Source organism: Malassezia vespertilionis, chromosome 2, assembly GCF_029542925.1.
Source record: "Malassezia vespertilionis chromosome 2, complete sequence".
In the NCBI taxonomy this organism is placed as follows: domain Eukaryota; kingdom Fungi; phylum Basidiomycota; class Malasseziomycetes; order Malasseziales; family Malasseziaceae; genus Malassezia; species Malassezia vespertilionis.
In genome coordinates this window covers 1,215,508-1,241,453 of record NC_079248.1, presented here as the reverse complement: position 1 = coordinate 1,241,453, position 25,946 = coordinate 1,215,508, and the positions used below count along the sequence as shown (strand labels likewise).

The 25,946-nt window shown below is 60.1% G+C and overlaps 13 protein-coding genes and 1 non-coding gene across 14 annotated transcripts; 6 read left to right on the top strand and 8 right to left on the bottom strand.

Annotated features, from left to right (window-relative positions):
• Positions 1–58: 58 nt before the first annotated feature.
• On the top strand, positions 59–1,156 carry MVES1_001443 (3-deoxy-7-phosphoheptulonate synthase; the record flags this gene model as incomplete). Its single annotated transcript, XM_056206288.1, has 1 exon — positions 59–1,156. One exon carries the CDS (start codon positions 59–61, stop codon positions 1,154–1,156), a length of 1,098 nt encoding a protein of 365 aa, XP_056062263.1.
• Positions 1,157–1,210: 54 nt separating this feature from the next.
• Positions 1,211–3,436, bottom strand: MVES1_001442 (uncharacterized protein; the record flags this gene model as incomplete). The annotated part of the gene is made up of 1 exon (XM_056206287.1): positions 1,211–3,436. The coding sequence occupies one exon, from the start codon at positions 3,434–3,436 to the stop codon at positions 1,211–1,213; it is 2,226 nt and encodes a 741-aa protein (XP_056062262.1).
• Positions 3,437–3,527: 91 nt separating this feature from the next.
• On the bottom strand, positions 3,528–4,523 carry MVES1_001441 (malate dehydrogenase; the record flags this gene model as incomplete). The annotated part of the gene is made up of 1 exon (XM_056206286.1): positions 3,528–4,523. One exon carries the CDS (start codon positions 4,521–4,523, stop codon positions 3,528–3,530), a length of 996 nt encoding a protein of 331 aa, XP_056062261.1.
• An 83-nt stretch (positions 4,524–4,606) lies between these two features.
• PEX6 (peroxisomal assembly protein) lies at positions 4,607–7,948 on the bottom strand (the record flags this gene model as incomplete). Its single annotated transcript, XM_056206285.1, has 1 exon — positions 4,607–7,948. One exon carries the CDS (start codon positions 7,946–7,948, stop codon positions 4,607–4,609), a length of 3,342 nt encoding a protein of 1,113 aa, XP_056062260.1.
• Positions 7,949–8,030: 82 nt separating this feature from the next.
• On the top strand, positions 8,031–10,238 carry STT3 (dolichyl-diphosphooligosaccharide--protein glycotransferase; the record flags this gene model as incomplete). The annotated part of the gene is made up of 1 exon (XM_056206284.1): positions 8,031–10,238. The coding sequence occupies one exon, from the start codon at positions 8,031–8,033 to the stop codon at positions 10,236–10,238; it is 2,208 nt and encodes a 735-aa protein (XP_056062259.1).
• Positions 10,239–10,560: 322 nt separating this feature from the next.
• Positions 10,561–11,877, bottom strand: MVES1_001438 (N-acetylphosphatidylethanolamine-hydrolyzing phospholipase D; the record flags this gene model as incomplete). The annotated part of the gene is made up of 1 exon (XM_056206283.1): positions 10,561–11,877. One exon carries the CDS (start codon positions 11,875–11,877, stop codon positions 10,561–10,563), a length of 1,317 nt encoding a protein of 438 aa, XP_056062258.1.
• Positions 11,878–11,934: 57 nt separating this feature from the next.
• MVES1_001437 lies at positions 11,935–12,054 on the bottom strand. Its single transcript has one exon. It is a non-coding gene; the product is annotated as a tRNA-Ile (tRNA).
• A 693-nt stretch (positions 12,055–12,747) lies between these two features.
• On the top strand, positions 12,748–14,136 carry MVES1_001436 (uncharacterized protein; the record flags this gene model as incomplete). Its single annotated transcript, XM_056206282.1, has 1 exon — positions 12,748–14,136. The coding sequence occupies one exon, from the start codon at positions 12,748–12,750 to the stop codon at positions 14,134–14,136; it is 1,389 nt and encodes a 462-aa protein (XP_056062257.1).
• Positions 14,137–14,217: 81 nt separating this feature from the next.
• MVES1_001435 (uncharacterized protein) lies at positions 14,218–16,410 on the top strand (the record flags this gene model as incomplete). The annotated part of the gene is made up of 1 exon (XM_056206281.1): positions 14,218–16,410. The coding sequence occupies one exon, from the start codon at positions 14,218–14,220 to the stop codon at positions 16,408–16,410; it is 2,193 nt and encodes a 730-aa protein (XP_056062256.1).
• Positions 16,411–17,105: 695 nt separating this feature from the next.
• MVES1_001434 (uncharacterized protein) lies at positions 17,106–19,013 on the bottom strand (the record flags this gene model as incomplete). The annotated part of the gene is made up of 1 exon (XM_056206280.1): positions 17,106–19,013. The coding sequence occupies one exon, from the start codon at positions 19,011–19,013 to the stop codon at positions 17,106–17,108; it is 1,908 nt and encodes a 635-aa protein (XP_056062255.1).
• A 71-nt stretch (positions 19,014–19,084) lies between these two features.
• On the top strand, positions 19,085–20,500 carry MVES1_001433 (protein disulfide-isomerase; the record flags this gene model as incomplete). The annotated part of the gene is made up of 1 exon (XM_056206279.1): positions 19,085–20,500. One exon carries the CDS (start codon positions 19,085–19,087, stop codon positions 20,498–20,500), a length of 1,416 nt encoding a protein of 471 aa, XP_056062254.1.
• Positions 20,501–20,553: 53 nt separating this feature from the next.
• RAM1 (protein farnesyltransferase) lies at positions 20,554–21,813 on the bottom strand (the record flags this gene model as incomplete). Its single annotated transcript, XM_056206278.1, has 1 exon — positions 20,554–21,813. The coding sequence occupies one exon, from the start codon at positions 21,811–21,813 to the stop codon at positions 20,554–20,556; it is 1,260 nt and encodes a 419-aa protein (XP_056062253.1).
• A 244-nt stretch (positions 21,814–22,057) lies between these two features.
• Positions 22,058–22,920, bottom strand: MVES1_001431 (uncharacterized protein; the record flags this gene model as incomplete). The annotated part of the gene is made up of 3 exons (XM_056206277.1): positions 22,058–22,338; positions 22,365–22,609; positions 22,640–22,920. 3 exons carry the CDS (start codon positions 22,918–22,920, stop codon positions 22,058–22,060), a joined length of 807 nt encoding a protein of 268 aa, XP_056062252.1.
• Positions 22,921–22,981: 61 nt separating this feature from the next.
• On the top strand, positions 22,982–25,045 carry MVES1_001430 (uncharacterized protein; the record flags this gene model as incomplete). The annotated part of the gene is made up of 1 exon (XM_056206276.1): positions 22,982–25,045. The coding sequence occupies one exon, from the start codon at positions 22,982–22,984 to the stop codon at positions 25,043–25,045; it is 2,064 nt and encodes a 687-aa protein (XP_056062251.1).
• Positions 25,046–25,946: the final 901 nt, after the last annotated feature.

Sequence of the window (25,946 nt, the reverse complement as noted above, 5' to 3'; positions counted from 1 at the left end):
GTAGTCACGGAACCAATGACTAAGCTGTGCAAACGTTGCCGCTTTTTTTTTCAAGACCATGTCTGTGCCAGCTTACGCGAATGATACGCGCGTCACGGGCTACGACCCGCTGCTTGCTCCGTCCATGCTTGTCCATGAGCTTCCACTCACGGAAAATGCTAAGCGGACCGTGGCGCGCGCGCGCTTCGACATTGCCAACATTGTGAACGGCAAAGACGACCGCCTCCTCGTCGTCGTCGGCCCATGTTCGATCCACAGCCCCGAGCAGGCGAAGGATTACGCACGCATGCTGCAAGAGGCTTGGAGTGAGCGCTGGAAGGACGGTCTCGTGGTGGTCATGCGCGCATACTTTGAAAAGCCACGCACAACCGTCGGCTGGAAAGGACTCATCAACGACCCCGCCATGAACGGCAGTTTCGACATCAACCGGGGCTTGCGCGTCGCCCGCCAACTGCTTGTAGATCTTACAGACTTGGGCATCCCCGTCGGCTGCGAGTTCCTCGATACCATCTCGCCCCAGTACGTCTCGGATCTTTACTCGTGGGGCGCCATTGGCGCACGTACCACCGAGTCCCAGCTCCACCGCGAGCTCGTCTCTGGCCTTTCCATGCCTGTGGGTTTCAAGAACTCGACCGACGGTGGGATTGGTGTCGCAATTGATGCCATCCGCGCATCCTCCTCCCCGCATTACTTTATGGGCGTCACCGGGCAAGGACTGGCTGCGATTGTCAAGACTGCGGGAAATAGCGACTTGCACATTATCCATCGCGGCGGGACCAACGGAACGAATTACGACGCAGCGAGCATTCAAGCAAGCAAGGCGGATATACTCAAGGCCATGCCTGACCGGCACCCGAGCATCATGGTCGATGCGAGCCACGGGAACAGCCAAAAAGACTACCGCAACCAACCCAAAGGCGCAGGAGCCGTGGCAGAGCAGGTACGCAATGGCGAGCTCGCCATCACGGGAGTTATGCTCGAGTCGAACATCCACGAAGGGAAGCAGAGCGAGCCCAAGGACGGCAAGAAGCCCGAGGAGCTCGAGTACGGCGTGTCGATTACCGACGCGTGTATCAGCTTCGAGACGACCAAGCAGCTCTTGGACCAGCTGAACGACGCTGTCCTTGCGCGCCGTGCCGCGCGTACTAATGTATAGGATGTAGACACAAGCCTAGGTGTAGCATCTTGCCTCATTCCAACTACAACCGTACTATACACTCGCTCCATTGCGCCGTTTTCCCGTGTCGAGCTCCGCGGCGAGTGCAAGCAGTTGAGGCGAGGATGCGTTGAGTGCAGACGCAATCGTGCTCATGTACTCGACATCCGCGGCAAGCTGTGCACGGTCGCAGTGCAGAGTACGTACCATGCGCGGCACGATCTCGTCTTGCAATGCACGCACCAGCGTGCATGTAAGACTGCGCAGCCATACAGATAAGACATGCTCCGCACTGTATCCTTCGGGCCGCGTGTCGGTGTCGAGCACCGAGATGGAGAGTGCACGACTCGGCTTGGATTTGCGCACCGTCTCCGAGACGCTATCGTCGTGTGCATACGGCAAAGCATCCATTGCGTACTGGAATGTGGGAAGCTCACGCGCCACAACGGACTCCAATAAACGGGGAAGGTTGAGCAGCCCTTCCCCCAGCTTGACCATGCACTCGCTGGGGCTCTTGCTAAACAATGGAATGTGCACTTCCTGCGAGCTTTCCTCGATCCGCGGCGCTGTGTGTGCATACGCATCGAGCTGCTGCCAGAAATGCGAGAGAAGCAGCGCAAGCACGAGACGCTGCGCGGCGCGCGTGCTTTCTGCAACGTCGTCTCCGCCGACGTCCTCGCCAAGCGTGCGCGCTGCATCGAGCACACGTAGTCCTGCATACACAAGATCCCAGTCCTGGATCGGGTCGCGGTCCTCGACGAGGAGCGCATCCGGCGTGGGCGCTATACTTTGTGCGTGGCGCTCGTATCGCTCGCGCAGAGGATGCACAGTTTCCGCGACGCGGTGCACCAGCGGCAGATAGAGCGCATTGTGCACTGCATCGTGCAATGCATGCGCCTGCGTCCCTTTTGTCAAAATACGCATGCGTTGCGCCGCGGCATCGCGCAGGTTTGCAACCTCTTTATGCTGCGCGGCGATCAGCTTTGCCGTGCTATCTACCGCGCGTGCCCACGTATCTGGGGCAGAATCCGACGTGGCCACCAGAATCCGGTCGCGCTGCGCGGCGAATGCAGACGCGCCGTGCGCAAATACGCTCTGAAGGTGCTGCGTTTCTTTTTCGGCGTACGCATCCTCGTATGGCTTAAAAGCGCTCGTTAAACATGTAGACCATGGCAATGGCGGCGCTATGGCGTTCAGCGCGCGTGTGCATTGCTCATCGTCGAGGGCGGGGGCATCACAAGGGGTGCACGCCACGGAAATGGTCGACATAGCCTCGTCCACATGCGCCACAATGTCCACGATGGTGGGTAGCGGTACGTCGTGGGCGATATAGGTAGCGAGAGAGGGTGAGAGTGTATCCACAGCAGCGCCGAGAAGTGCCGCTACTTGCCGTTGTGGATGCGCAACGATGCGTGGCGCAAGCCGCGTTTCTTCTTGGGCAAGCTGTGCGAGGTTGGCGATGAGAATCGATACGGCCTCCTGCGGTGGCTTGTGCGCAGTAGCGTCTGCCCACGCGACCTGGAGCGGCGAGGTGCGTGCTGCGATATAATGGCGCAAAAACCAATCGGGGCGGTGCACGCTCGCATACACCGACGCACAACGCAGCACGGTTTCAAGGTCGGCCTCTGCGAGTGCTGGAGCGACCGCGCGATCCAGCGTCTCAAGCATTTGGGCCAGCAGCACTCTTCGCGATGTCACATACTCACTTGCGGGATCGAAATTCTGGAGCGTCTGCTCCATCCCGTCGAGACGCTGCGCTGCGCGCTCCCAGTCATTTTCCGCCAAATGCGCCTGCATTTCCGGCTCGACGCGCGACCAGGACTCGGCGGCTTGTAGGACCGCACGCGCGTGTAGCATGCGATCCTTTGCATGTGCAAGCATGTGCAAAGAGGCAAGCGCGGCTGCCTCGGGTGTGGACGGTGCTGGCGTGATGGCTTGGTAGACAGCATTTGTGCGTGCAAGTGCATCTCGTAGGGGCGCCGCGTCCTGTGCAAGTTGCTCGGCTCTATGTGCAGCTTCTTGGACTGCATCACTCGCAATGCTCATCTGCGTGCTGATCTTGGATGTGAGCACGCCTTGTTCAGTACGCAAAGACTCGGCGAGGGTATACAGCTGCTCTGCCGTTTGCTGCGGCGAAGCGTGGGCCGCGAGCCGCGCGGACCATGCACCTGTGGATTTAGTCTGGTGTGTAGTATCCGCAAGTGCAGATTGAAGCCATGCGACGCGACTGGGCGCGCCGTGCTGCGCCGTATCTTCCAATGCCGCGAGCCATGCGTGCATGGGAGAAAGCGATGACTAAGCGTTGCGCACACGGTGTCGAGACTACGTGGGGCTACGACTACGGAGCACGACAGAAAATGTGCGTTGCTGATTAGACCTTGCTCTTGAATTCAACACCCTTGGTGATGTTGTCCTTGAGCGCATCCACGGCTTTCTCCAGAGCGGTCTTCTCGAACTCGGTGATCGCGTTGAACGGCTTGATGGCCACAATCCCCTCAGGGCCGAGCTGCAAAGGAACACTGAAGAACGGCGTCTTGTCGCCAATGATAGCCTTGATTTCCTGGGCGCCCTTGGGGTCTGCAGCGAGATCGACGTAGCTGTACACGACAGGCGAGTCGCGCTTGCCGAGCGCAGCCTGGATGACAGCGTCAGAGAAACGCGCAGCAGCAAACGCCATCGAGAGGGTGGCCGAGCCAGCGCCGTTCTTGGCCTCGACAACCTCGTCACCACCAAACTGGATACGGTGGGTGAGCTTGTCGAGCAGCTCACGGTCGTCCTTGGTCAGCGCCGGCTTGGACTGCGAGATCAACGGGACGATGGTGACACCAGAGTGTCCACCGACGACCGGGATGACGTAGTCAGCAGCGTCGTGGGGCTTGCCGTTCGCCTCCGCAACAAAGGTCGAGGCACGCACAAGGTCCAGCGTGGTGACACCAAAGAGACGCTTCGGGTCGTACGCATTGTGTTTCTTGAACACCTCGGCAACGATGGGGACCATCGAGTTGACCGGGTTGGAGATGACCAGGACAAACGCTTTGGGCGCCGTCTTGGCAATCGCCTCGGCAATGTCGTGCACAATCGAGCCGTTGGCGTTGAAGAGGTCGTCACGCGACATGCCGGGCTTGCGCGGCATGCCGGCAGGAATGACGACAATGTTGGTGCCGCGCAACGACTCGACAAGGCCATTATTGTCGGGCACAAAACCGTGGACGAGCGAAGCAGAGTTGATGTGGCCCAGGTCGGCAGCAACACCTTTGGCGTTCACCACATCATACAGCGAAAGCTCCTTGATCAGCGGGTTCTGCTTCAAAAGCAAAGAAAGAGGCTGGCCGATACCACCAGCAGCGCCAATTACCGTAGCCTTCATGTTCGCGTAGGTTGGGTACCCGGCGGGGGATCGGCTGGGCCTGCAAGCCGGATTACGTCATACCATGCACTATCGTCACGTGGCTATGGAGCACGGCCTTTGCCTTTTTTGGGCGCGTCGTCGGCTGGCGGCGAAAATGTGGTTTGCACCGCGCGGTAGTGCGCCATTTCCTGCTCGCTGACGGACGGCACGAGCTCTTGGAGCGCCTGCTCAAAGTGTCTTCGGTGCACCTTGAATTGGATCTCTCCCGGCGTCGCAATCTCGGCGAGGTAATACTGCGGCGTCATCGGCGTCGGCCAATGCCGCGTTGCGTCTGTGCGCGGCTCCTTCGATAGCTTCACTACCTGTACATCCACCTCCCCTGCCTTGGCTGTCATCGCCTTAAGCATAGCATCCGAGCACAGTGCATAGAAATCAGCGCCTGTCAGGTTGAACGGGCACTGCTCGGCAACCACACGCAAATCGCCCACGTCCTCGTCCAGCGTGAATTTTCGCGTGAGTGCCTGCAAAATCGTAAGCTGTGCATCGTGCGTCTCGGCGACAGAGAGGTACAGCATCCTGTCAAAGCGCCCTGGACGCAGAAGCGCCGCGTCAAGCAGGTCGGGCCGGTTCGTCGCGCCAATCACAAAAACGTCTCCAGCCTCGGACCCACTCGCCATGCCATCGAGCTCGGCAAGTAGCTGGCTCACAATACGGTCCATCACGCCGCCGCTATCACCCTGATTTCCACGCTTGGGCGCAACAGAGTCGAGCTCGTCAAAGAAAATCACACACGGCTTGGCGTCGCGCGCGCGCTGAAAAACGCGACGGACATTGGCTTCCGACTCGCCGATGTACATGTTGAGCAGCTCGGGCCCCTTGACAGAGAAAAAGTTGAGCGAGCATGTGGTGGCGACTGCTTTCGCCAAGAGCGTCTTTCCGGTGCCGGGCGGTCCATACAAGAGTACGCCGCTGCGCTTCTTCACGCCGTCGGCAAACAGCTCTGGGTGCTCGAGCGGCAGCTGCACTGTGTCAAGGATCTCGTTCTTGACCGCGGCAAGGCCACCGACGTCGTCCCACGTCACGTTGGGGATCTTGGGTGCGCCGATGCTCTCCGAGTAGTGCGTACGGACGTGGGCGAGGGCCGCTTCTAAATCGGCCTGAACCAGGACGGGGCGCGCAGCGGCAAGGTCGGAAATCTTCCACGGACACGCAGGCGCGTACAAATGCAGCGACTGCGCGAGGCGCTCGATCGATGCGAGGCGCGCGCGCTCGACGAGACCGGCGATATCTGCGGCAAGCAGCGCGGCGGTCTGCATCGCCAATGCTTGTACGTCAATATCGCGTGCAATGGTGTAGTGTGCGAGTTGCATTTCCAGCAACTGCTTGCGCTCCGTCTCGCTCGGCGGCGACAAGCTCAGCGTCTCGTTAAAGAGGCCAAGCAGCGCGGGCACACACGCGTCTTCGTCCTCGGTGGTGCCCACAATGACGAGCCCTTGCGGATCTTTGACAAACGCTTGGAGCGCTTTGAACACGCCAGACTGCGCCGCCTCTTGTCCTTTGCGCACAAGCACATCGATGTGCTGCAAGAGGACAAGGCACGGCGCACATATGCGCGCGCGTTCAAAGCGCGCACGCAGCATTCCCTCTGTGCGTGCGTCTGTGTCAGAAACGAGCTCGTAGCAGTTGAGCACAAGCAGCTGCACGCCCGTCCGCTGTGCAACCCAGCGTGTGAGCATCCGCTTTCCCACACCTTTTGCTCCGTGAAGCAAAATGCAAAGGTGCACGCCAAGGCGCTGTGCGCTCGGCGAGATGGCGGCTTGGACAAGCTGGACGTACCGGGCAAAAATGCCCTCGGTTAGCGGCGTGTGCAGCGGCGGACATGGCGGCGTATCCTGCGCAAGCGCAAGCCATGCCTGCACATCCGCGACGCGCCGCTGCTCGAGGCCTGTTTGGACAATTTTGGAGTGCGCCGCGTCGACATAGGCGCCTACATAGTCCATGCTGGGATACGTAGCGAGCGTATCGAACCACTGCCGCAGCGCAGGCGCATCCTCGGGAATCGGCAGCGTGCTGGGATCGACCAGCGCAGACTCAAGTTCGGTGACGGCAAAAAAGACAGCATCGCGCGCATGTTTCGGGACGAGTGCGCCGGGCATGTGTGCATGGCGCGCCAAGTCGCGCGCGCTCTCCTGTGGTATATGCTCGCGCTCCACGTCGACTTGCTCAAACCGCGCCCGACCCGTCTCTACAGGTACGGCAAATACGTCGCCGAGCCGCAGAATGCGGGGGCGGTGCTCAAAGTGGCGCCGCAACGCCTCCAAGCACGCCTCGTCGTATGCGCGGTCCGTCGCGACGGGCGAGGCAATGCGCGCTACCGTAACACCCTCGGCGGCAGGCAGCAGCGGTGGCTTTCCCGGCGCTCCGGCGAGATTTTGCGCAGCCGCGTCGCCCACACGCAGCGACTCGAGCTCGTCAAGGATCGCGCTCGGGATGGGATACACGGTGAGTGGCACCGCGTCCTGCAAGCGAAACGTTTCGGGTCTGTACATGTTTTGCAGGAGCACGGGCGAGCAGCGCGCTTCGTCCATACCCAGCAGGCACTGCGTCGCGAGGAGACGCACCATGTGTGGTCGCTCCTCTGCGGCGACCTGTGCGACGCACCAGTCGCCGTTCAGCGCTGCTAGGCCCGCAAGCATCGCCTCGCTCACCAGTACGACCGATTCTGCGTCAATGTACGCGTCATTACACTGTGCAATCGCTTGCGCAACCTCGATGGATGCGGGCTTTGCCGTTAACAATGTGCCGTGCTGTGCATGCGCAAGCGCGCGCTCCAAAAAGTGCGCATCAACAACGGGATCGGGCCGCACAGGCGCGGCACTCGGAGGCGGTGCGTTTATGCCAAGCACGGTGAGTTTCGTGGAAGTACGCTCGACGACGCCTTGGACGACGGGCTCGGTCATGGCGACTTGCAACGCCAGCACCATACCGTCCAGCGTAACGTTTACCGCTTCGCCGCAGTGCAAAATGCTGCCGTGCAATGCATCGCGCACGGCGGCCTCGTGGCGCGCGACGTGCTCGACGTGCGCGGCGTCGACGCCGAGAAACGCCGCGTGCAGTGGAATCGGCTGTACGCCGCGCACGGCAACACGCTCGGGCAGGGATGCGCACAGCAATGGGGGCACAAACACATGAAATGCGCCGTGCTCCATACCCGCCGCCCCCTCCATCTCGGGCGACGCAATTTGCGCCCAGTACACACTGCCCACCGAAGAGAGCGATGCATGTGCAGCGCGTGCTTCGTCGGGCGACGCCAGCGAGACCGCAAGCGCTTCCGCATCGTCGCCTTGACTCAGCACGTAGGCAAGCGACGCGCTCACATACACGCAGTCCCGCGCACCGCCATCGAGGGAGTACACTCGCGCGCTGTGGTACGCAAAAGCCATGCCGCTGCTGCGGGGGCGCGGCGCTTCCACGTGTGATCACGTGATTCAGCGTGCACGGCCAGCCGGCGCCGTACGATTCGTTATGATGCGCGACGAGCAGCGCAATGTAGCGTCGCTGTTGCGCACAGTGACGCTGGTGTTGATCATCGGTGCGGCGGTATCTTCGCGCCTGTTTGCAGTCGTACGATACGAGTCGATCATCCACGAGTTTGATCCGTGGTTTAATTTCCGCGCGACCAAAGTGCTGACCGAGGATGGATACTACCGATTCTGGAACTGGTTCGACCCCTCTGCTTGGTACCCCCTGGGCCGTGCGGCAGGTGGGACCGTGTATCCTGGACTGATGATCACGACTGGCACGCTGTACAATATCCTGCACTTTTTCAACATTCCTGTCAATATCCGTGATGTTTGTGTCATGCTCGCGCCCTTGTTTAGCGGCTTTACCGTCATTGCTGCGTACCTGTTTACCAAGACAATGAAGGACGAGTGTGCGGCGCTGCTCGCCGCGATCTTCATTGGGATTGCGCCGGGCTATATTTCGCGTTCGGTGGCTGGCTCGTACGACAACGAGGCGATTGCTATTTTTTTGCTGCTGTTCACCTTTTACCTCTGGATCCGTGCGATCAAAGACGGCTCCGTGGCGTACGGCGTGCTCACCGCCCTGTTTTATTTCTACATGGTGGCTGCCTGGGGTGGGTACGTGTTTATCACCAACATGATTCCGCTGCACGTCTTTGTGCTCCTCCTCATGGGGCGGTACAGCGGCAAGATTTATGTCGCATACTCGACATTCTATGCGATAGGCGTGCTTGCGAGTATGCAAATCCCGTTCGTTGGTTTCCAGCCGCTACGCACGAGCGAGCATATGGCCGCACTTGGCGTGTTTGGTCTTCTGCAGCTGATTGCACTCGTGGAACTCTGCCGCCGCTACGTGAACTCGAGCGAGTTCCGCAAGGTGATGACTACGTTTGTAATTTGCGTTGCGCTGCTCTCTTTTGTAGCGCTGGTCGGGCTCACGTACGCTGGCTTCGTTGCCCCATGGACCGGCCGCTTTTACTCGCTCTGGGATACGGGGTACGCAAAAAAGCACATTCCCATTATTGCGTCTGTCTCGGAGCACCAGCCGCCGACCTGGACGGCCTATTTTACTGATCTGCACTTTCTCATCCTCCTCTTCCCCGTCGGCATCTTTTACCTTTTCCGCGAGCTGCGCGACGAGCATGTGTTTGTCGTGATCTATGCCGTGGCAGGCTCGTACTTCTCGGGTGTGATGGTACGCTTGATGCTCACACTCACACCGTGTGTGTGTGTGAGCGCCGCGATCGCTCTGAGCACGATCCTCGATACATACCTCGGGCCGAGTGATACGTTCAGCGATACGCCGAACGATACGCCGAACGATACGCCGGTGCAGAAACGCAAGGCGAAGCCAACATTGGAGCGCCCGCGCCCGCGCATTGCAGGGCTCGATATACGCGTGTTTGTCGTTGGGAGCATCATGCTCATGCTCCAGCTGTTTGTCCTGCACTGCACGTACATCACCTCCTTTACATATTCCTCGCCGTCTGTCGTGCTTGCCTCGCAGCGAAGCGATGGCTCCCAACTTATCATTGACGATTTCCGCGAGGCATACTACTGGCTCCACGAGAACACCGCCGAAGATGCCAAGGTTATGAGCTGGTGGGATTACGGGTACCAAATCGCTGGGTTCGCCAACCGCACCACGCTTGTGGACAACAACACGTGGAACAATACGCACATTGCCACCGTCGGCCGCGCCATGTCCACGACGGAGGAAAAGGCGTACCCGATTCTGCGTAAGCACGATGTAGACTATATCCTCGTCGTGTTCGGCGGATTGATTGGGTACAGCGGCGACGACATAAACAAGTTCCTCTGGATGATCCGCATCTCCGAGGGAATTTGGCCAGAGGAGATCAACGAGTCCAAATTTTTTACTCCACGCGGCGAGTACCGCATCGACGACGGAGCGACAGAGACGATGCGCGAGAGTCTTATGTACAAAATGAGCTACTATCGCTTCAACGAGGTGTTCCAAGGGGGAACAAGTATGGACCGTGCGCGCGGAACTGCAGGCCCCTCGCGCTCTCCGACGCTCGACACGATCGAGGAGGTGTACACGAGCGAAAACTGGCTTGTGCGGATATATCGTGTGAAGAAAGAAGACGCGCTTGGGCGCACGCACAAGGATGCGAATGCGTTTGAGCATGGCAGGCGGCGCAAGAAGCCAGCCTTCTCGACGCATGGCAGTGCTGTAGTGAACTAACACAGTAGAGGATGCAGCGTTAATAATGGCGCAGATTGTCGTGTGGGCGCAATGCGCGGGCGTTTTTTTACCAGCCTGGCTCTCAGCGCACCTCTTTGGGTCATGTGCTTGGACAAAGGGCATGCACCCACCCGAGGTAAAAAAAACACCGCCGCAGAATGGCTCGCCATTGCTCGGCGCGGCATACGATACAGAGTTCCCTACGGCACTGTACGGAGCCTCGTTCAGTATGGTACATCTCACGTGTCAGCTAAACACTGCTGTAGATCGCAAGTGTACAAAAACTCCGTAGATGCAAGCACCACTAGACGTTTCCTCCTCTCTATGCCCCCAAGGGTACATGCTGTATCTGCCCAAGCGGCACCGTCTTTACATACGAGCAAGGCAGCTTTTTCTGTGCAAGCGCCAGTGCGAGATCTGCGGGCGGTGCATCCCAGCGCTCGTCACTCATGCACCAAGTGCCCCAATGCATCCCAAAACTTTGCGCCGCGCCAATGTCCTCCGCTACCGAAACCGACCCCAGCGGATCCATGTGCTGCAGACTCAGATGCCAGCGCGGCTCGTACGACCCAATCGGGATCGTTGCAAGGTGGAACGGCCCGTACATGCGCCCAATACTGCGAAATAAATCGGGACTGTATCCAGAATCGCCGCAGAAAAACAGCGACGCACGCGGAAGTGCAGCGGACTGGTCGTTGACACGCACCGCATACGAGCTCCACAGGCTCTTGTTGGTATCCAGCAGTGTCCTTGCACTCCAATGGCTCGCAGGAAGGCCAGTGATATGCACAACTCGCGTGACGGACGTATCGTCGTGTGCGACAGTGCATTCGAGCTGCGCCTCCTCCCACCATGCAAGCTCCGTGATGTTTTCCATAGGCACGCCACATTTACGCAGCAGCGTCGACATGCCGCGCGAAACGACCCACTTTGTGGTGCGCGGCACATGGGGAATGATGCTCAGGTCCAAATGATCAAAGTGGTTGTGCGAGACAAGAATGATGTCGAGGACGCCGTCGCGCACCAGATCCAAAAAGGTGCATGGCATGGGACGCATCCGCACAGGGCTCAGGAAACTCTTGACGGGCTGCGTGCCAAATACGGGGTCCGTCAGGATCGTTACGCCATGCATCCGGATGAGACAAGTGCTTTGGCCAAGCCATGTATACGTACTGCCCTCGGGCGGTGCGCCAAAAAGCTTCGCCATGTCGACGGGCTCCACAGGAAGCAGCGTCTCGATCCGCTTGCGTCCTTCTTCTGTCTTGGTATCAGCGGAGAAGCCACCGTCAAAGCCAAAGCCGTCGTTCCATATGAGCGCATGGACCACTTTCCACCACATCCACTCCCACAGCCCTTGCTCACGCCATTCAGGAGTCACATTCAAGTACCGCCCAAGAAATTTCAGCGGACTGAAACGGCCCACGATGTTCTTGCGCTCCTGCGCATTAGCTTGCCCGAACCATGCAGCGTCGTTTTCCGCGGTGCGGCGCGGAAGCGGAAAGCGCCGCTGGCGCGAGCGAAGCGCAAACGTACGACGGCATTCCTGGAACGCGTAGTACACGATCCATGCACCTCCCCAGGCACAGATCGTGTACGAAAACACTTTGAGCGGCAGCCGCCCGCCCAGTTGTGCGAGCATTGACAGTACCAGGGACGCCCGCGCAGTTTTCGGCCAATCACGCGACATGCAAAAAAATTCTCCCGCGGGGACTCGAACCCCGGACAACGGCGTTTCTATCCGCAGCAAAGCGGGCCGTCACAGGGGCTGATGGACCTCTATAAGCACCGTGTCATAAACCAACTAGACGACGAGAGAAGAAAACCGTTACTTTCGTGGAATTTGTACTTTTATAAAGGGGGTGTGCACTTATTACAATCCGAGTGGCGCTGCATGCACATCGCAGCGTTGGCAAGACACATGCGATCGCCGTGTCACGGCTGGGTGTCGGGCATTGAGAGTGGCAAAGTTATGGCTCGCGCGCTTTATGGATGGACAGCTTCATCGCTTACCGCATACAGCATACAGTATACAGCATACATGAGCACAGGGACGTTCTGTTGGTGACTACGACGCACGTCGTGCCGGCCTGCAACCTGACCGCACACGGCCGTGCTTCTCTTGGGGCACCCCGCAAATAGACGCGAGCGCACGCGCACTGCACCCCTGCATCCGGGACGCATGTCCAAAATAATGTCTCCCCCTCGTTTTGACACCCCCGTGACATTAAAGCTAGGATATAATGCGTATTTCCTCGACTTTCTGCATCGTATATGCAGGCTACTTTATCCTGCAGGACGGAGCTCGCCTCCTGCACCAGTCTCATCACAAGGATACCGAGACGGACACCACAATGCTAAATAACGGAGCGCATCATGGTGTGTTGCGTCAGCGTCGTGCTGTATTGCCGAAACCTGTGCCGACGGTAGCTTGGGACCGACGAGGTACGTTTGAATGCCGCTGACAGCAGCATCCATCCCGGGGTTTTCGGTACCGCAAATAAGTGCGCCCATGACAGGTGATTCTGTTCAGCATTTCACCTTTGGCAACGATAAACCGCGAGGGAGCGGTAATGCAGCCAAGCAGGGCGGTCAGAACAACGGCAACAGGAACCAGAATGGTAATAAAAAACAGGATGGCAACCAGAATGGCAACCAGAATGGCAATCGGAATGGCAATCGGAATGGCAACCGGAATGGCAACCGGAATGGCAACCAGAATAACAACCAGAGCAACCAGAGCAGCCAGAATGGCAACAAAAACAACCAGAACAGACAGAGCAACCAGAATGGCCAAGCCCAACCGCGCACCGCATCGAACCAGGACCGGCCTAAAAGCGCAGCACAACAACAATCCGTCGATGCTGCAAGTACGCGCAATCCCGTTTCCAGCGACAGCCCACCGTCAGCTACCACTGCAACGCACTCTCCCACGACAAGCGCCCTTGGCGCTGCAAATAATGCCATGGGCAGCACCGATGACGGCGGTCTAAGTGGCGGTGCGATTGCTGGGATTGTGGTCGGGAGTGTATTGGGTCTTTTACTTCTTGCCTTTATTGCGTGGTTCCTTGGCCGCCGCGCCACGAAATCGCGCGAAGAAGCCGTGCAGAATGCGAGTGGACCACCCATGTACAGCCAGGGCGGCGAGCTTGTAACACACCCCACCACACAAAACACGAGTGAATCGTTCCCCAACAGTGTATATGATTCATATGCCCAGCCTTCCGAGCCAGCGCCGTTTGATTATTTCTACATGGCGCAGCCTGCCGCGTCCGCAGACACGAGCCAGCTCACGCAGCGCGATCCCATGGCCATGGACGGCTATGCTCAGCAGCCAGGTTCCGTATTCACTGCCCCTCCTATTGTGTATGATACGCTTGTGCCTGGCCAAGCGCTCACTTCGAATGCATCCCTACAGACAGGCAGCAAAGACGCATCGGCCTACCGCGGCGGCGCTCAACGACGGCCGCGCATGAAACGCGAGGTCAGCGACATGCCAATCACGCCGAGCAGGCGTACAGACAGGTACTATGCCAGCGGCCAGGATATTACGCCGCGCAGCTGGCCAAGCGCCGACGATGTGAGTGACGAGAAATATGCAGACGACGTGATTGCGGACTATGCCGAGCTCGAGCCAGCGCCGAAGCGTGTGCATAAGAATCGCACGCGCAGGCGGCCGCGCGAAAGGTCTCGCGCTCCAGTGCCGCAGACGCCTGTGGGCGACGGATCCCTTGAAGTCTCTACGAGTGGATCCTACGACCTGGACGACTCCATGTCGGAGCTGCCGTACACGCGAGCGCGTCGTAAGCCGCCACGCAACCTCGTGCCTACATACGACATCAACCAAGAGGCGTCCTACGCCGCCGACGCGCTGCGCGCGCGCGACGCCGACAATCTATAGTGCGGTAGTGTAGCCAAGCCAAGACCGGGTGCCCTTTCGGCCGATGTGACGTCTGCCATCCACGCCCAGCGCTTTTTCGCCATGTCCCAAGGCGACGCGCCTCTGATGCGGAATGGACAGCACGATACGCCAGTGTCGGTCCCTGACGATGCATGGGACGATGCTGCATTTTCGCAGCGCTTCCAGTTCCAGCCGTACGAACCGGTACAGACGTCGGAGGTGGATTCAGACGAGCATGACTTGCCCAGTCCAGTCTCGCAGCCAGGCTTTCAGCAGCGCACGCAGCGCGGTGTGCACATGTACGACCGCGTTGGCTTTGTCGGCATGATCCCAGTTATTCTGCTGTATATTGTGCACCAGCTGCTGATTCGCTGGAAAGGGGTGCTCGCCGTCAGCTGCATTGGCTCTTTGAGCGCCGTGTTTCTATTTAATGTCGGGCGCCCCGAGTGGCGCGAGACAGCGTACTATCGGGTGAACCCCAACGTCAAGGTGCCGCGCGATGCTGCGGGCATGCCGATCAGTGTGCGCCCTTCGCACCCCATTATTCCCCCTCATATGAACCAGTGCCCAGGGCCCCACAATATCTCTGTGCCGTTCAGCCCGCTGGACGCGCACCCAACACCCAAGTCGCACCCCCTGGCGATTGTCGGCGATCACCAGCTTGTTGGCCTCGATCCGGGCCAGTGCATCACCTACCGCGAGCGCTATGGGATGTATACGGACGAGGCGCTCAACATTACGTATAGACTCCCAGAGCAGCTGCTGCCCGACAGCGACCGCGCCTTTGTGTACGATGATGATCCCGACAATCCGCTGCCCATCGGCAAGCGCCCTGCACGCATCCAGTCGACCGAAGAGGTGCGTGCGCGGATCGGATACGACCCGTTGCACGGGCTCCAACGCGATCCTGCAGTGTCAACCTCGATGTGGGAAGCCGCCTTGCGCTACAATCTCACCGTGGCCAACATGCGCGATGATGACGATCTGTTCGTGCCAGACTGGCGTGCCCTTATGGACGGCTGTTACCGCCAGCGTCTCGAGGAGCGTGGCTGGAACGAGACGGCGATAGAGCGCGAGATGCGTGCCCGGCCATTCGATCCGTCGCGTCCTGCGCTTAGCCGCGAAAATGCACAGATGCTATACCACACCACTCCCGGCACGAAGCGCACCGTGGTCGTAATGCGGAGCTACCAGGGCTATCCGTGGCGCGAAGACGACATTCTGAACTTGCGTGCGATGATCAGCGAGCTTACCCTGAACAATCCCAACACGCCGTACGACGTGCGCATCCTTGTTGAGGTCAAGGACCACTCGCTCTCTGTTTTTTCTTCCGAGTGGGACCGATACAGGGTGTTGATCGAAAGCGTTCCCCGCGAGTTTTGGGGCTTGGTCGATTTCTGGAGCGAAAAAGAGCTCGAGGTGCTGTATGCGGGCCTCCCGGGCAAGTTTATCAACAACATGGTCGCCACCACCTCGTACCGCTCCTGCCTCATGGCGCTGCAAAAATTCTGGCTCGACCACCAAGAGTACGACTTTATCTACAACTGGGAGATGGACGTGCGCTACATTGGCAATTATCTCGACTACTTTGAAGGCATTGAGGAGTACGCGAGGCGTGAGCCGCTGCTCCCGGGCATGAACAAGTACGACACTTGGTACATTCCCAACGTCACCGAGTCGGAGCAAAACTGGCGCAGCGAGCAGGAGCAGAACAACTTTGTGGGCCAGGAGGCCGATATGATCACGCTCGGGCCTATTTTCGATCCGCGCGGCTCGGGATGGTATTGGACGCACGATGTGCAAAACTATCCCAAAGGACGCGACACGGATCGTCGCGCGTCGATCGGGACAAATATGCGCATGTCGCGCGCCTTGATGGAGGCGATGAACGTCGTGAATGCCGAGGCGAAAAAGTCGCTCCATTGCGAGGCGTGGCCAACGACCCTGGTGCTCCATTCCCAGATGGAGAGCTCGGATAGCCAGTCGTTTTACCCCACCGCGGGATTCACGTATACGCTGCCGCTCCCGTTCAAAGGCGTGTTTGCGCCGCATCCTATTTACTTCCGGCACGAATGGGACGTGGATGAGCTGTACAAGCTGCTGAACAGGCCCAACTTTTACGAAAAGAAGAACGAGAACCTGCACAAGGACTCTTCCTTTTACTACCATGCACAGCATGCCAAGGAGCTGTACACGGGCTGGAAGGCCAGCGAGGATGGATGCCGCGCGCCGTCGATGCTGCATCCAATCAAGCGTGTGGACTATGTACATTAATGAAAAGTCAGCACCGTGCCTCTACACCGCTGTACATGCATTCTTCCTGCTTTGCGCTTTTTATAGTGGCCGCCGGCGCTCGGCGCTGTGCGCGCTGGTTGTGTGGAGGCCAAGCAACGGTCCGTGCGGCTTTGCGGTGCGCAGCGCGCATGTGTCAGGGCCCATCCACGCTCGTTCCGCGCAGGGGGGAGCTTTGGCGGATAGATGTGCTTGTCCTATCACCACCACCGCCGCATTCGGCGTCTCCGCTTGACATACTGTCTATCGATTATTTTTTGCCCTTCCATTGCGGACACGCCGGAAAAGCATGTCATTCCCTGGGGCCGAGTCCCGATCCTGGCAGTTTGTATTCGAAAACCCCGCTTCGGACCTGAGCGTATCCCCTCCCTCTACTCCGCTGCCGACATGGAGCAGGAGAATGTCCTACCCTGGGGCGTCGCGGCCTGTAGCTCGAAATTGGCGTGTTGTTTTCAGCGATCCCCCTCCAAAACTAGTGCCGTCCCTCGAGTCCCAGTCGGACTCTGCGATCCTTTGCGACATGCACCAGCAACTGAACAGACTCGAGAAGTAGCGCGACGTGCCGAACGCTGATGCATGTGCACGTTGTCTGCGAGAGAGAGAGAGAGCATGCAGTACATGGTAGCTAGCAGCGCTGCACGTAGTACACGCTACCTACATTTCCAATACACACACCTCTACACGCCTCGACCAGCCCAGTCCTCTGCACTATGTCCCCCATCTCCCAGCTTGGCAAGCTGGGCTTGCATCGGCGCATACGCGCGTGCCTCTTTTGCATCCACGTTTCCACGCGCAATCGCATCGTCGAGCATATTCCGCACAGTCCGCGCGCGATGCGCCGCACGCGACTGCGCCAGCACCGCAGTATTTTGCGGTAGTACCGCCTGCAGCACTCCCGTATACACGCCCAGCGTCGCAGTCGGCAGCACAAGCGTCTCGGGCAACAGCGCGCAAGGTGCATTGCCGCCCATCCGTGCGAGAATCGCGGTGGCAAGCTGCCAGCTCGTGTGTGTGCCATCGCGGACAAGCGCCTGTATGAACATGGTCCATGTGCCTGCGCGTGGCGAAACGCGCAGCCCGTGCATGTCGCGCAACATGTCCCACATACTCGGCATCGTGCCTCGTTCCCCACCGACAAACCCAGCCGGATGTGCGGCGCTCAGTGCAGGAATAAACGCCTCAAACGCACGTGCACTGGCAAGCCGCGGCTGGCGCAGGATGGATAGGGTGTGTGCATAGAGCTTGTACAGCAGCGCACGGTCCTGGGCACAGCATCCCACCAGCGCGCGGAGGACAGACCCAAGCAGGTATGCCGAGGTATCCAGCCGTACGCGCGCCGTGCGATGCGCCGCCGTGCGCGCATCACTGTTGGCCAGCGATGCGGCGGCGTGGGACTCCGTTTGTGTGCGTGGCGGGCAAACGCGCTCGGCGGCGTCGAGCAGGTGCGTATCCAGGCCGGGCACGGGAACAAACCGGCAGCGAAACACGCGCAGTGCGCCGAGCCAGTCGTGCTCTTTTTCGCGCGCACGTACCAGCGCCGTGTACCACAACGCGCAGTTGCGCTGCAGGATTGCGCGGCGCAATGGACGTAGAAACTGGCCGGTCGCACACTCTCTCGCGCCGTCGCGCACGGCCACCGTCCGCCCAGCGGCACACAGAAGCGAAGCGAGTATTTCGACGCCTGGCGTCGCGCGTGCCTTGAGCAGGAGCTTGCGCGCAGCGGCCAAGTTTCCAGCGCGCAGTGCCTCGCTGACACGCGCGTCAAGCATTGGATCGCGCGTCGGGCGCAGCGTATCCACTGTGCTAGCGTCGGGCGCGGCGGCCGAAGCAAGCCGCGCCCATGGTTCTGCATGCGCATGGCCTCCTCCGCGAACGAGCGCGTGATATACGCGGTTGGCAAGGCGCTGCCACTTGGGCGCAGTGCCGGTGTACGCTTGTGCAACTGACTCCCAGAACGCAATGGGCCCTTCGTCCGGCCACAGCTGGTAGCGGTACATGTGAGTCATCCCGATGGTAAGTGCATCGATGTACCCTTTGGATGCGGCGTACATGCACGCTTTTTGCAGAACTGCGTGCTCGCTGCGTTCGGTCAGCGGCGCGCGTGTAAGCCATTGCATTGCCTGCTGCATCGCGGCACGGAACTGCCGCGAGAGCCCGGCACAGGCAGGAGCAAGCTCGATCCAATGTAGCGCATCCGCATACCGCCCGTGCGCCGCAAACCAGCGTGCTGCATCGTTGTATTCCGGCAGCGCCGAGAGCGGGGTATCTAAAACGTGCAGCTGCAGCAACGTGCGCAGCGCCTCGTCGTACTTGTGTGCGTGCAGCAATCTATGCAGAAGCGCCACGGGCGGTGCTTTTAGCACTGCGATGCGCGATGTCTCTGCATGCACAGTGCCATACTCGTCCGAGATCGGCTCGAAGAGCGCGTAGTCGACGCCGCGCGGATCGAGATCCAAGTTCGAAGCACGGACCGGGCGCGGCCATGCATAGGAGCGTACATGCTTCTCTGCCGTGCCCACGAGCGCCGCCGTGTGCACTCGCCGCTCGATGGAGCGCAGCGCCGCGCAAACGGCCCCTGGCGTCATGGCCGTCTCCAAGCGGCACGCACGTGGTCACGTGTGTAAATGCTGCCACGCGTTGGCGCTGCACCACCAACATGATGCGTTGTGTTGCCGTGCTGTTGGCGTATGTTGTATATGTACAAGCGGCTCTCTTTGCGAGCCATGGCCGTGTGGTGCGATTGGATGCATCCAACTTTGACAAGGAGGTGTTGCAAATCGAAAAGCCTACCATGGTTGCATTCACCGCGCAGTGGTGCGGTCACTGCAAGAACCTCGCGCCGCAGTATTCGCGTGTGGCCAACGAGATGGACGGTGTTGTGAAGCTTGCGTACGTCGACTGCGAGGACAGTGCATCGCAGTCGCTGTGCGCCAAGTACGGCGTGCAGGGCTTTCCCACACTCAAACTCTTTCCCGCAACCAAGAAGCGGCTTCCGCGCGACTACCAAGGCGAGCGCACGTCGCGTGCCATCATGGACCATATGATCGATGCGCTCCCTACCGAGTCTGTGCGTCGCCTCGAGGCCAGCCAGATTGCCTCGTTTGTAGACAAGAAGCGCGGCGAGCCGAAAATAGTGCTCTTCTCGCCCAAGGTCAAGTCGTCCTCGCTGTACCGTTCGCTTGCGCTCGACTACCGCGAGCGGATACCGTTTGGGTATGTGTACACGGGAAAACCAGGCGTGTTTGAGGCGGCAGAAAATGTACTGGGCGTTAAGCTGAACGAAAACACGGTCCCGGCGCTGTTCCTGATCGACGGACAAGCGGGCGGAAAACGGGTGGAAAAGTACCGCAGCTCGATGAAGCACCGCAGCATCTCTTCCTGGGTCGACAAGGTTGTGTACGGCAAGGAGCCCGCGGCTCCCCAGGAGCAGCGCAAGGCAGAGCGCACTTCGGAGTCCGCCGCGCCAAAGCCCAAGGTGTCGGCGCGCCCTGGCATGAGCGAGGAAGATGTCGACGCCGCGATCAAGATTGGCGAACGCCTCGTGCGCGAGGAGCACGAGGAGACGGCCAGGAAGCTGGCCGAGGAAGAGGCTGTCGCGCGCGGCTCGATGGAAGCTTTGCGGCGCGCGCGCTCGAAACAAAAACAGATGCCGTTCGAGGGCCAACAACAGGCTGAGGAACCTGTCAGCAGCGAGATGCTCATGGACAAGCTCCAGGATATGGTCGGGGACAAGTGGGGCACGTTGCTTGCGCAGCATGCACTCAAGGCGCGCAAGCTTGCCGAAAAGATCGTCCAAGACGACCCCGCCAAAGCATTCCAGGCGACCGAAGCGGCAGAAGCGCACCTGAGCAAGGCACTCTCGGCTGACATTGTGCACCTGACCGACCAGATTCGGGCGGGTGCGGACGATGAAGGCTACCCCCTCACTGCAGATATGGAAACGACGCTGAAGGGCCACTTGGATATGTTCCAGGGGATGCTGCGCACCGTCGAGGCACGGATCGAAGCGCGCAAGAGCGACAAGACGGAGAAGGAGTATGCCGATTCGATCCTCGCTAGGTACGATCTGTAGGCTCTCGTGTAGGTCCCTTTGCGAAATGGTCTGTTGCGCTATACAATCTCTTTTTATGCGATGTACCAGTGTGCCATCATCTGCGCTACGTGCGTCAAGCCAACGTTAAATACGGGGTGCGTTGCAGCCAGCGCGTCCTTCTCTGGCACGTCGGTGGGCGCCCAGGCAAGGCTCGCGCCGTACAGCGCTCGCAGCAGCGCAGGCGCGTGGGCCAGCTGTGCCTCTGCCTCTCTACGCTGCTGCACGCTCGGTCGCAGCTTGTGCTGCGTGAGTGAAAGACCCGAAAGGTTGTAGCAGGTATGGTAGGCATCCGCGCGCTTCCCTGGCTTGTCGCGCAGGCCACCCGTCAGAGGCGCTTGGGCGACGACGAGGATGTAGGCAGCGAGTGCAGCGCGATCAAACAGCTCCGGCTCCTGTGCAGACTCCCACGACGAGCTCGACTCCAGGTCCATGTCCTGCGCCGGCTCTTGCATCGGTGGAAAAACGAGCGCTTCGAGGCAGGTCATCAAGCCGCCCCCACAAAACCAGCCGTAGCATCCATCGACGAGCTTGTTGGTGCGACCACGGAATCCGCCGCCCTCGTACGGTGTACCCTGCAGCGATGTCGCCCATCGCACCAGCTTGCGCGTATCCACGCGGCTTGATTTTCCAGCGAGACACAGCTGCGTGTATGCAGCCGAGGCACAGAATGCATAGCCGCCGTGCGCCTCGCCCTGCGGCGGCTGGGCATGCACCGACAGCCCGGTGCGCACTGTATCGTGGTCGATCACAAGCACACTGCAGCTCAACGCGGCAAACCCGCCCTCGTACGTTTGGCAGCTCGCGATATGGTCTGCAACGCCTTGGAAAAGCGCCTCGGTTGCGATGCCCAGCAGCGACGCAATCACCACGACACAGTATGTTGCACGCACGTCTATTTCTCCTTGATCGTGCACCAGGAATGCACCGTCTGGCTGCTTCAGCCGCATCATCCATGCATATATGCGCTTGCGGTCGATACAGTCCCAGCCGCCGCGGCCGTCTGCGAGCTTGTCCGAGGCGATATCCTGTTCGCTCGGCATTCCACCTGGCTTGCCAAGAATCGCGAGCGCACACACTGCCGCGTACGTGCTCATCAGGTGGCCCAGCTGACCAGGCCCACCGCCAAATCCCCCGTGCGGATCTTGAAAATGCAAAAGCGTGGAGACGGCGCGCACGCGCATTGCGCCCTGCAGCGGCATTCCCATGAGATCCAGTGCGTGTGCGACCCAGTAAATAATCCATGCGCGATTAGAATCAAATGCTACAAATGGTGCGGGAAGCGGCTCGAGCATGCGCTGCAAAAAAGCAGCGTGCTCTCCGCGACGAAGCGTCGGAAAAGGTGCGGATGCGTCATTTTCAAAAGGTGCAAAGAGCTCATGAATAGCCTGCTCCGTCTCTGCCTGCTCTATCGAAGTCTGCGTTGTGCAGCTGTCGTTGGGAGTGGGCCACATGCAGGAGCGAGGAGCTGCGCCCTGGGCAGGGCACAGACCTGGTCTTTGTGCGGCGCGTCCTTTGTTCGACATCGGGCCGATCGGGCTACCAGCCGCGCACCTCTGCCTCGCACACGTGCTCGAAAAAATGGCGGCTGGCGCCCGTGGCCAGCGCGGCGTCGGCACCAAAGCTCGGCGCGTGGCTCGCTAGCCCAGACGGGTGCAGATGGGGAAGGCGGACAAACTGCTCGAGAATCGCGCGCTTTGCCGTGTCTGTCGGTGCGTCGGCAGGAGCAATCGTAGTTGGTAGATACAGCTGCGGGACCAGCAGAGCAATTTCTGTAGTGGAGAGTGCATACTGCTGTGCAAGGCTGCGCATGGCGAGTACTGTGGTCAGCAGTACGTGCACGTACCGAACCGTTCCATGGTCCATGTGCCCCACATCGGCACGCCGAACGCTGCGGCTTCCTTGCCGCCGTCGGATGCCTCGAGCAAGAGCTCGGTGCCCATGTCGGCAAGCACGGTGATCCGTGCGCCGTGCTTCTCGAGTCGCGCAAGCACACTGGAGAGCTCGGTGGTGGCGTGTTCGAGCGTTTGTAAAAGGGGTATTAGGCTTGCACGCTGCTGCTCGTCGTCTTTGGGTGATGTGCGTAGGATGCTAGAGTTAGTGACCGGTGCCGTAGCATACCTTGCAATCTCGTCCCATACCTGCCGCGCTTCGGACGCCCATCGTATCCCTTCGAGCGTATGCTCCTCCTCCCACTCAATGAGCTGCTTGACGAAATCTAGCAGGAGTGTGCGCAGCCGCCGATGAAACGTTGTTTCTTGTGCGCGCGGTAGAAGAAACGCATCGTGCAGATCTTTGGGTGTCGGCGGTGGGGCGGACGCGCGCGGCGATCGCGTCGTATTTGCCGCAAGCCTCGCAAACGGATCGTTGCCTTTCTTGGCCGGCGTCCCTGCGTTCGGCATGGGGGGGAGAATGGGCAAATTGGGCCATTTTCAGCTCGCCACGTGCTCTACCTTCGCTACGATGCAGCCCAAGCGGCCGGCGCATGCCGCAGGGAGCGACGCTGCGTACCAATCGCTGCGCAGTATGCTGCTCTCGCCCTTGCCCAATGCAGAGCATCTCGATGCAATGGACCGGAACACGCTATACGGCGCGATCGGCCACTTTCTTAGCGCCATGGCGCAGCCCAACGTAGCCGACTTCACCAGCGTGCTCGTCAACTCGCCGACGCTGTGGCTCGGCGCGGGCGATCCCAACGCGCTTGCAGATCGCACTGGCGCAGTAGTGCAAGCCGTCATGTTTGCAGTCTCTGAGCGGATCGCGCTGATTCGGGACAATGTAGCCAAGCACCGTCCCAGTGCCGCACCGCGCGAGCTGCGTAATTGGGTAGAGGCGATTGTCGAAGCGCTGCCGCGCGCTGAAGAGCGCGCGCACCTCCCCGCGCTTACCGTCCTGACCGGGCTTTTGTGCGGCGTACATACCGCACGCCAGAAAAAGCCCAAACTGTCGCTGGGCCTGGGCGCTTTGCACACGCTCCTTGCGCGCGAATGGACAAGTGTAAGTGCGGCCCTCTTGCAGGCACTGTCCACAGCGCAAGACAGCACACACACACGCACTGCCGCGCTCGTGCTCGTTGCGCACTCCGCCGATATCCTGGACGCGGCGCAGCTTGCGCAGGCCGACGATCGGCTGTGGGTAAGTACCATCTTTCCTGCACTGCTCGCCATCTTTCACGGGCACGCACTCGACCACGCGTTTGAGCAAGCCTACACCTCGCCCGACGGCATTGTCGTAGAAGCATCGATGCCCGGCGTCGACTGGGCAGCGCGCTGCGAAGCCGATTCCTTGTTCAAACGTGCAGGGCCCCTCGCGCGCGTGCTTTCCGACGCACTGCAGCGGCTTGGCCTGGCCATGGAAGCGGAGCAATTCCAGGCGTATTTGGGCGAGGTAGCGTGCCTTACGTCTCTGCACACACTTGCGACGCGCCTTGATACTGCGTGGAATTCGAGCGTACTTGCAGGCGCGCCGGCGGACGCCATCGCGCCAGCCTCGCGCGAGTACAGCGCGAGCTTCTGGCGCGTATTCAAGACGCTGTTGTTTGCCACGACCATGCTTTTGGACGCCGTCGTGAGCGCCGTTGCAGAGATGTGCCCGTCGCCGGTGGCAACGTATCCCCCCGGAGACGCAACGTACGGCGTGTGGCCGCCGATGCCGCGGAGCAATATCCCCCTTCCCTACTTGCGCCTGCTTTCCGATGCACTGCATATCTACATGCCGCTCTATTTTTGCACCGCGACGTTTGGCCTCGACGGGTTTGAGTCGTACCGAAAAGTATTTTACTCGGCGCTGGACGTGCTTGGCCACGATGCCGAGTCGTGCACACAGCTCACTGCAGCGCTCGCATTCGATATCCTGCACGGCGCACGCCCCGACGCGACGCTGGCGCGCAGTGTCGGGCATGGCGAGCGCATGCACACGACCTACCTTCTCCTCATCGCCGAGCAACTCGCCGCGGAGCTCCCGCAGACCATGGTCGACCGCCTCGTTTTGCCCATGGCCCAGCCCTACCTGGAGGACACGCGCTTCCAAGACACGTTTGAGTCTGCACACGCGTTTGTCCTCGCGCTATACAAGATCCAAAGCCCGTGCACGGCAGAGCTCACACCGTTCTACGTAGACCTCGTGCTTGCGAGCTACCCCTCTCTGCTCACCGACACGCAGCTCGAGGCGGCGCTGACCACCGTCGTTGCCTCCCTCTCGGAGCGCAGCGACTCGCTCGCGTGGTGGTGCATCGAGCGGCTTGACATCGCCATGGTGCGCACCCGCATCACGGATCCTGTGCGCTCGTTGGCATTTGCGCGCTGCATTGCTGCGCTGCTTCCCAGCGTCAACCTCGTGCTTCTGCGCGCGCTGCTCGCGAAACTCAGCGCCGCGATCCTACACGCCGACCCCGCAAGTACAGAGCGCACCGAGATGCTGGAGCGCACGTACGCGTCACTCGGGGAGGTGGACGCATCCACGCAGGAAGAAGCTATGCACTGGTGGCTCGAGCATATTGCCGTATTTACACATTCCATGCGTAGCTAGTATATACCGCGCGCACATCGCGTCTCTTTATGTACATTCGCACACTGCACGCCACAGTAGCGCTCCTCACACACCATGCACCGCATGTCGCCCCAGTAGCCGCATACGCCGCACAAAGCACGCACAGGGTAGCGCGACGCGCCCAGCGCAAAATCGGGCAGCGCGCGCAGGTGCCCAAGCGCGTGTGCCTCGTCGAGGAGTGCGTTTGCGCCGCGCCGCGCCGTAAGCAGGCGCCGCACCGCGGGGCTGGTCCTATGCATCTCGCGGTCTGCACGCACGGGCGGCGCGTTGGTGTCCGAAGCGGACTGCAGCATTACATTGCTGATCGCCTGCTCTGCCGCCACACTCGGCGCCGATTCGCGCTGGCGCGGCGGGAAGCACGACGCACCGAGCTCAAGGAGCCTGCGCTGGCGCTTCTGCTTCAGGAGTACCTCGCGCCGCGCCCGGCGCTCGGCCGTCTCAGCGTCTTTGATCGCACGCTGCGGCTGATTGCGTGCTTTTCCGCGCGTCGCGTTGCGGGCCATGGCGAACCTGTGCGCCTGGCGCGGCGGCGTACTGCACGTGACACTACGCGCCGGGCGTGTGGGCGTGTGGGTATGCGCAGCTGCACGGCCAAAAATCATGCATATTCACGCAGAAAATGATATGGGCCCAATCTTCCTACTAGTGGTATTTGCAGTGCAGTGTTGTGCATAGGCGCGAATGCCGCTGGATGGGCATTTTCAGAACTCCGCCGCGTGCGGCACGCCGGTTTGGCCAACCGGTGTGCGCATCGAAATGTGCCTGGGGGACCCAAAGTTTGTGGGCGCGTGGGTGCAAGAATGACCAGGCGTGTATGCAAGGACGTTCGATAGGAAGGCCGTAAACACGCGCAGTAGACGCATTCTCAACAAGGCCAGCA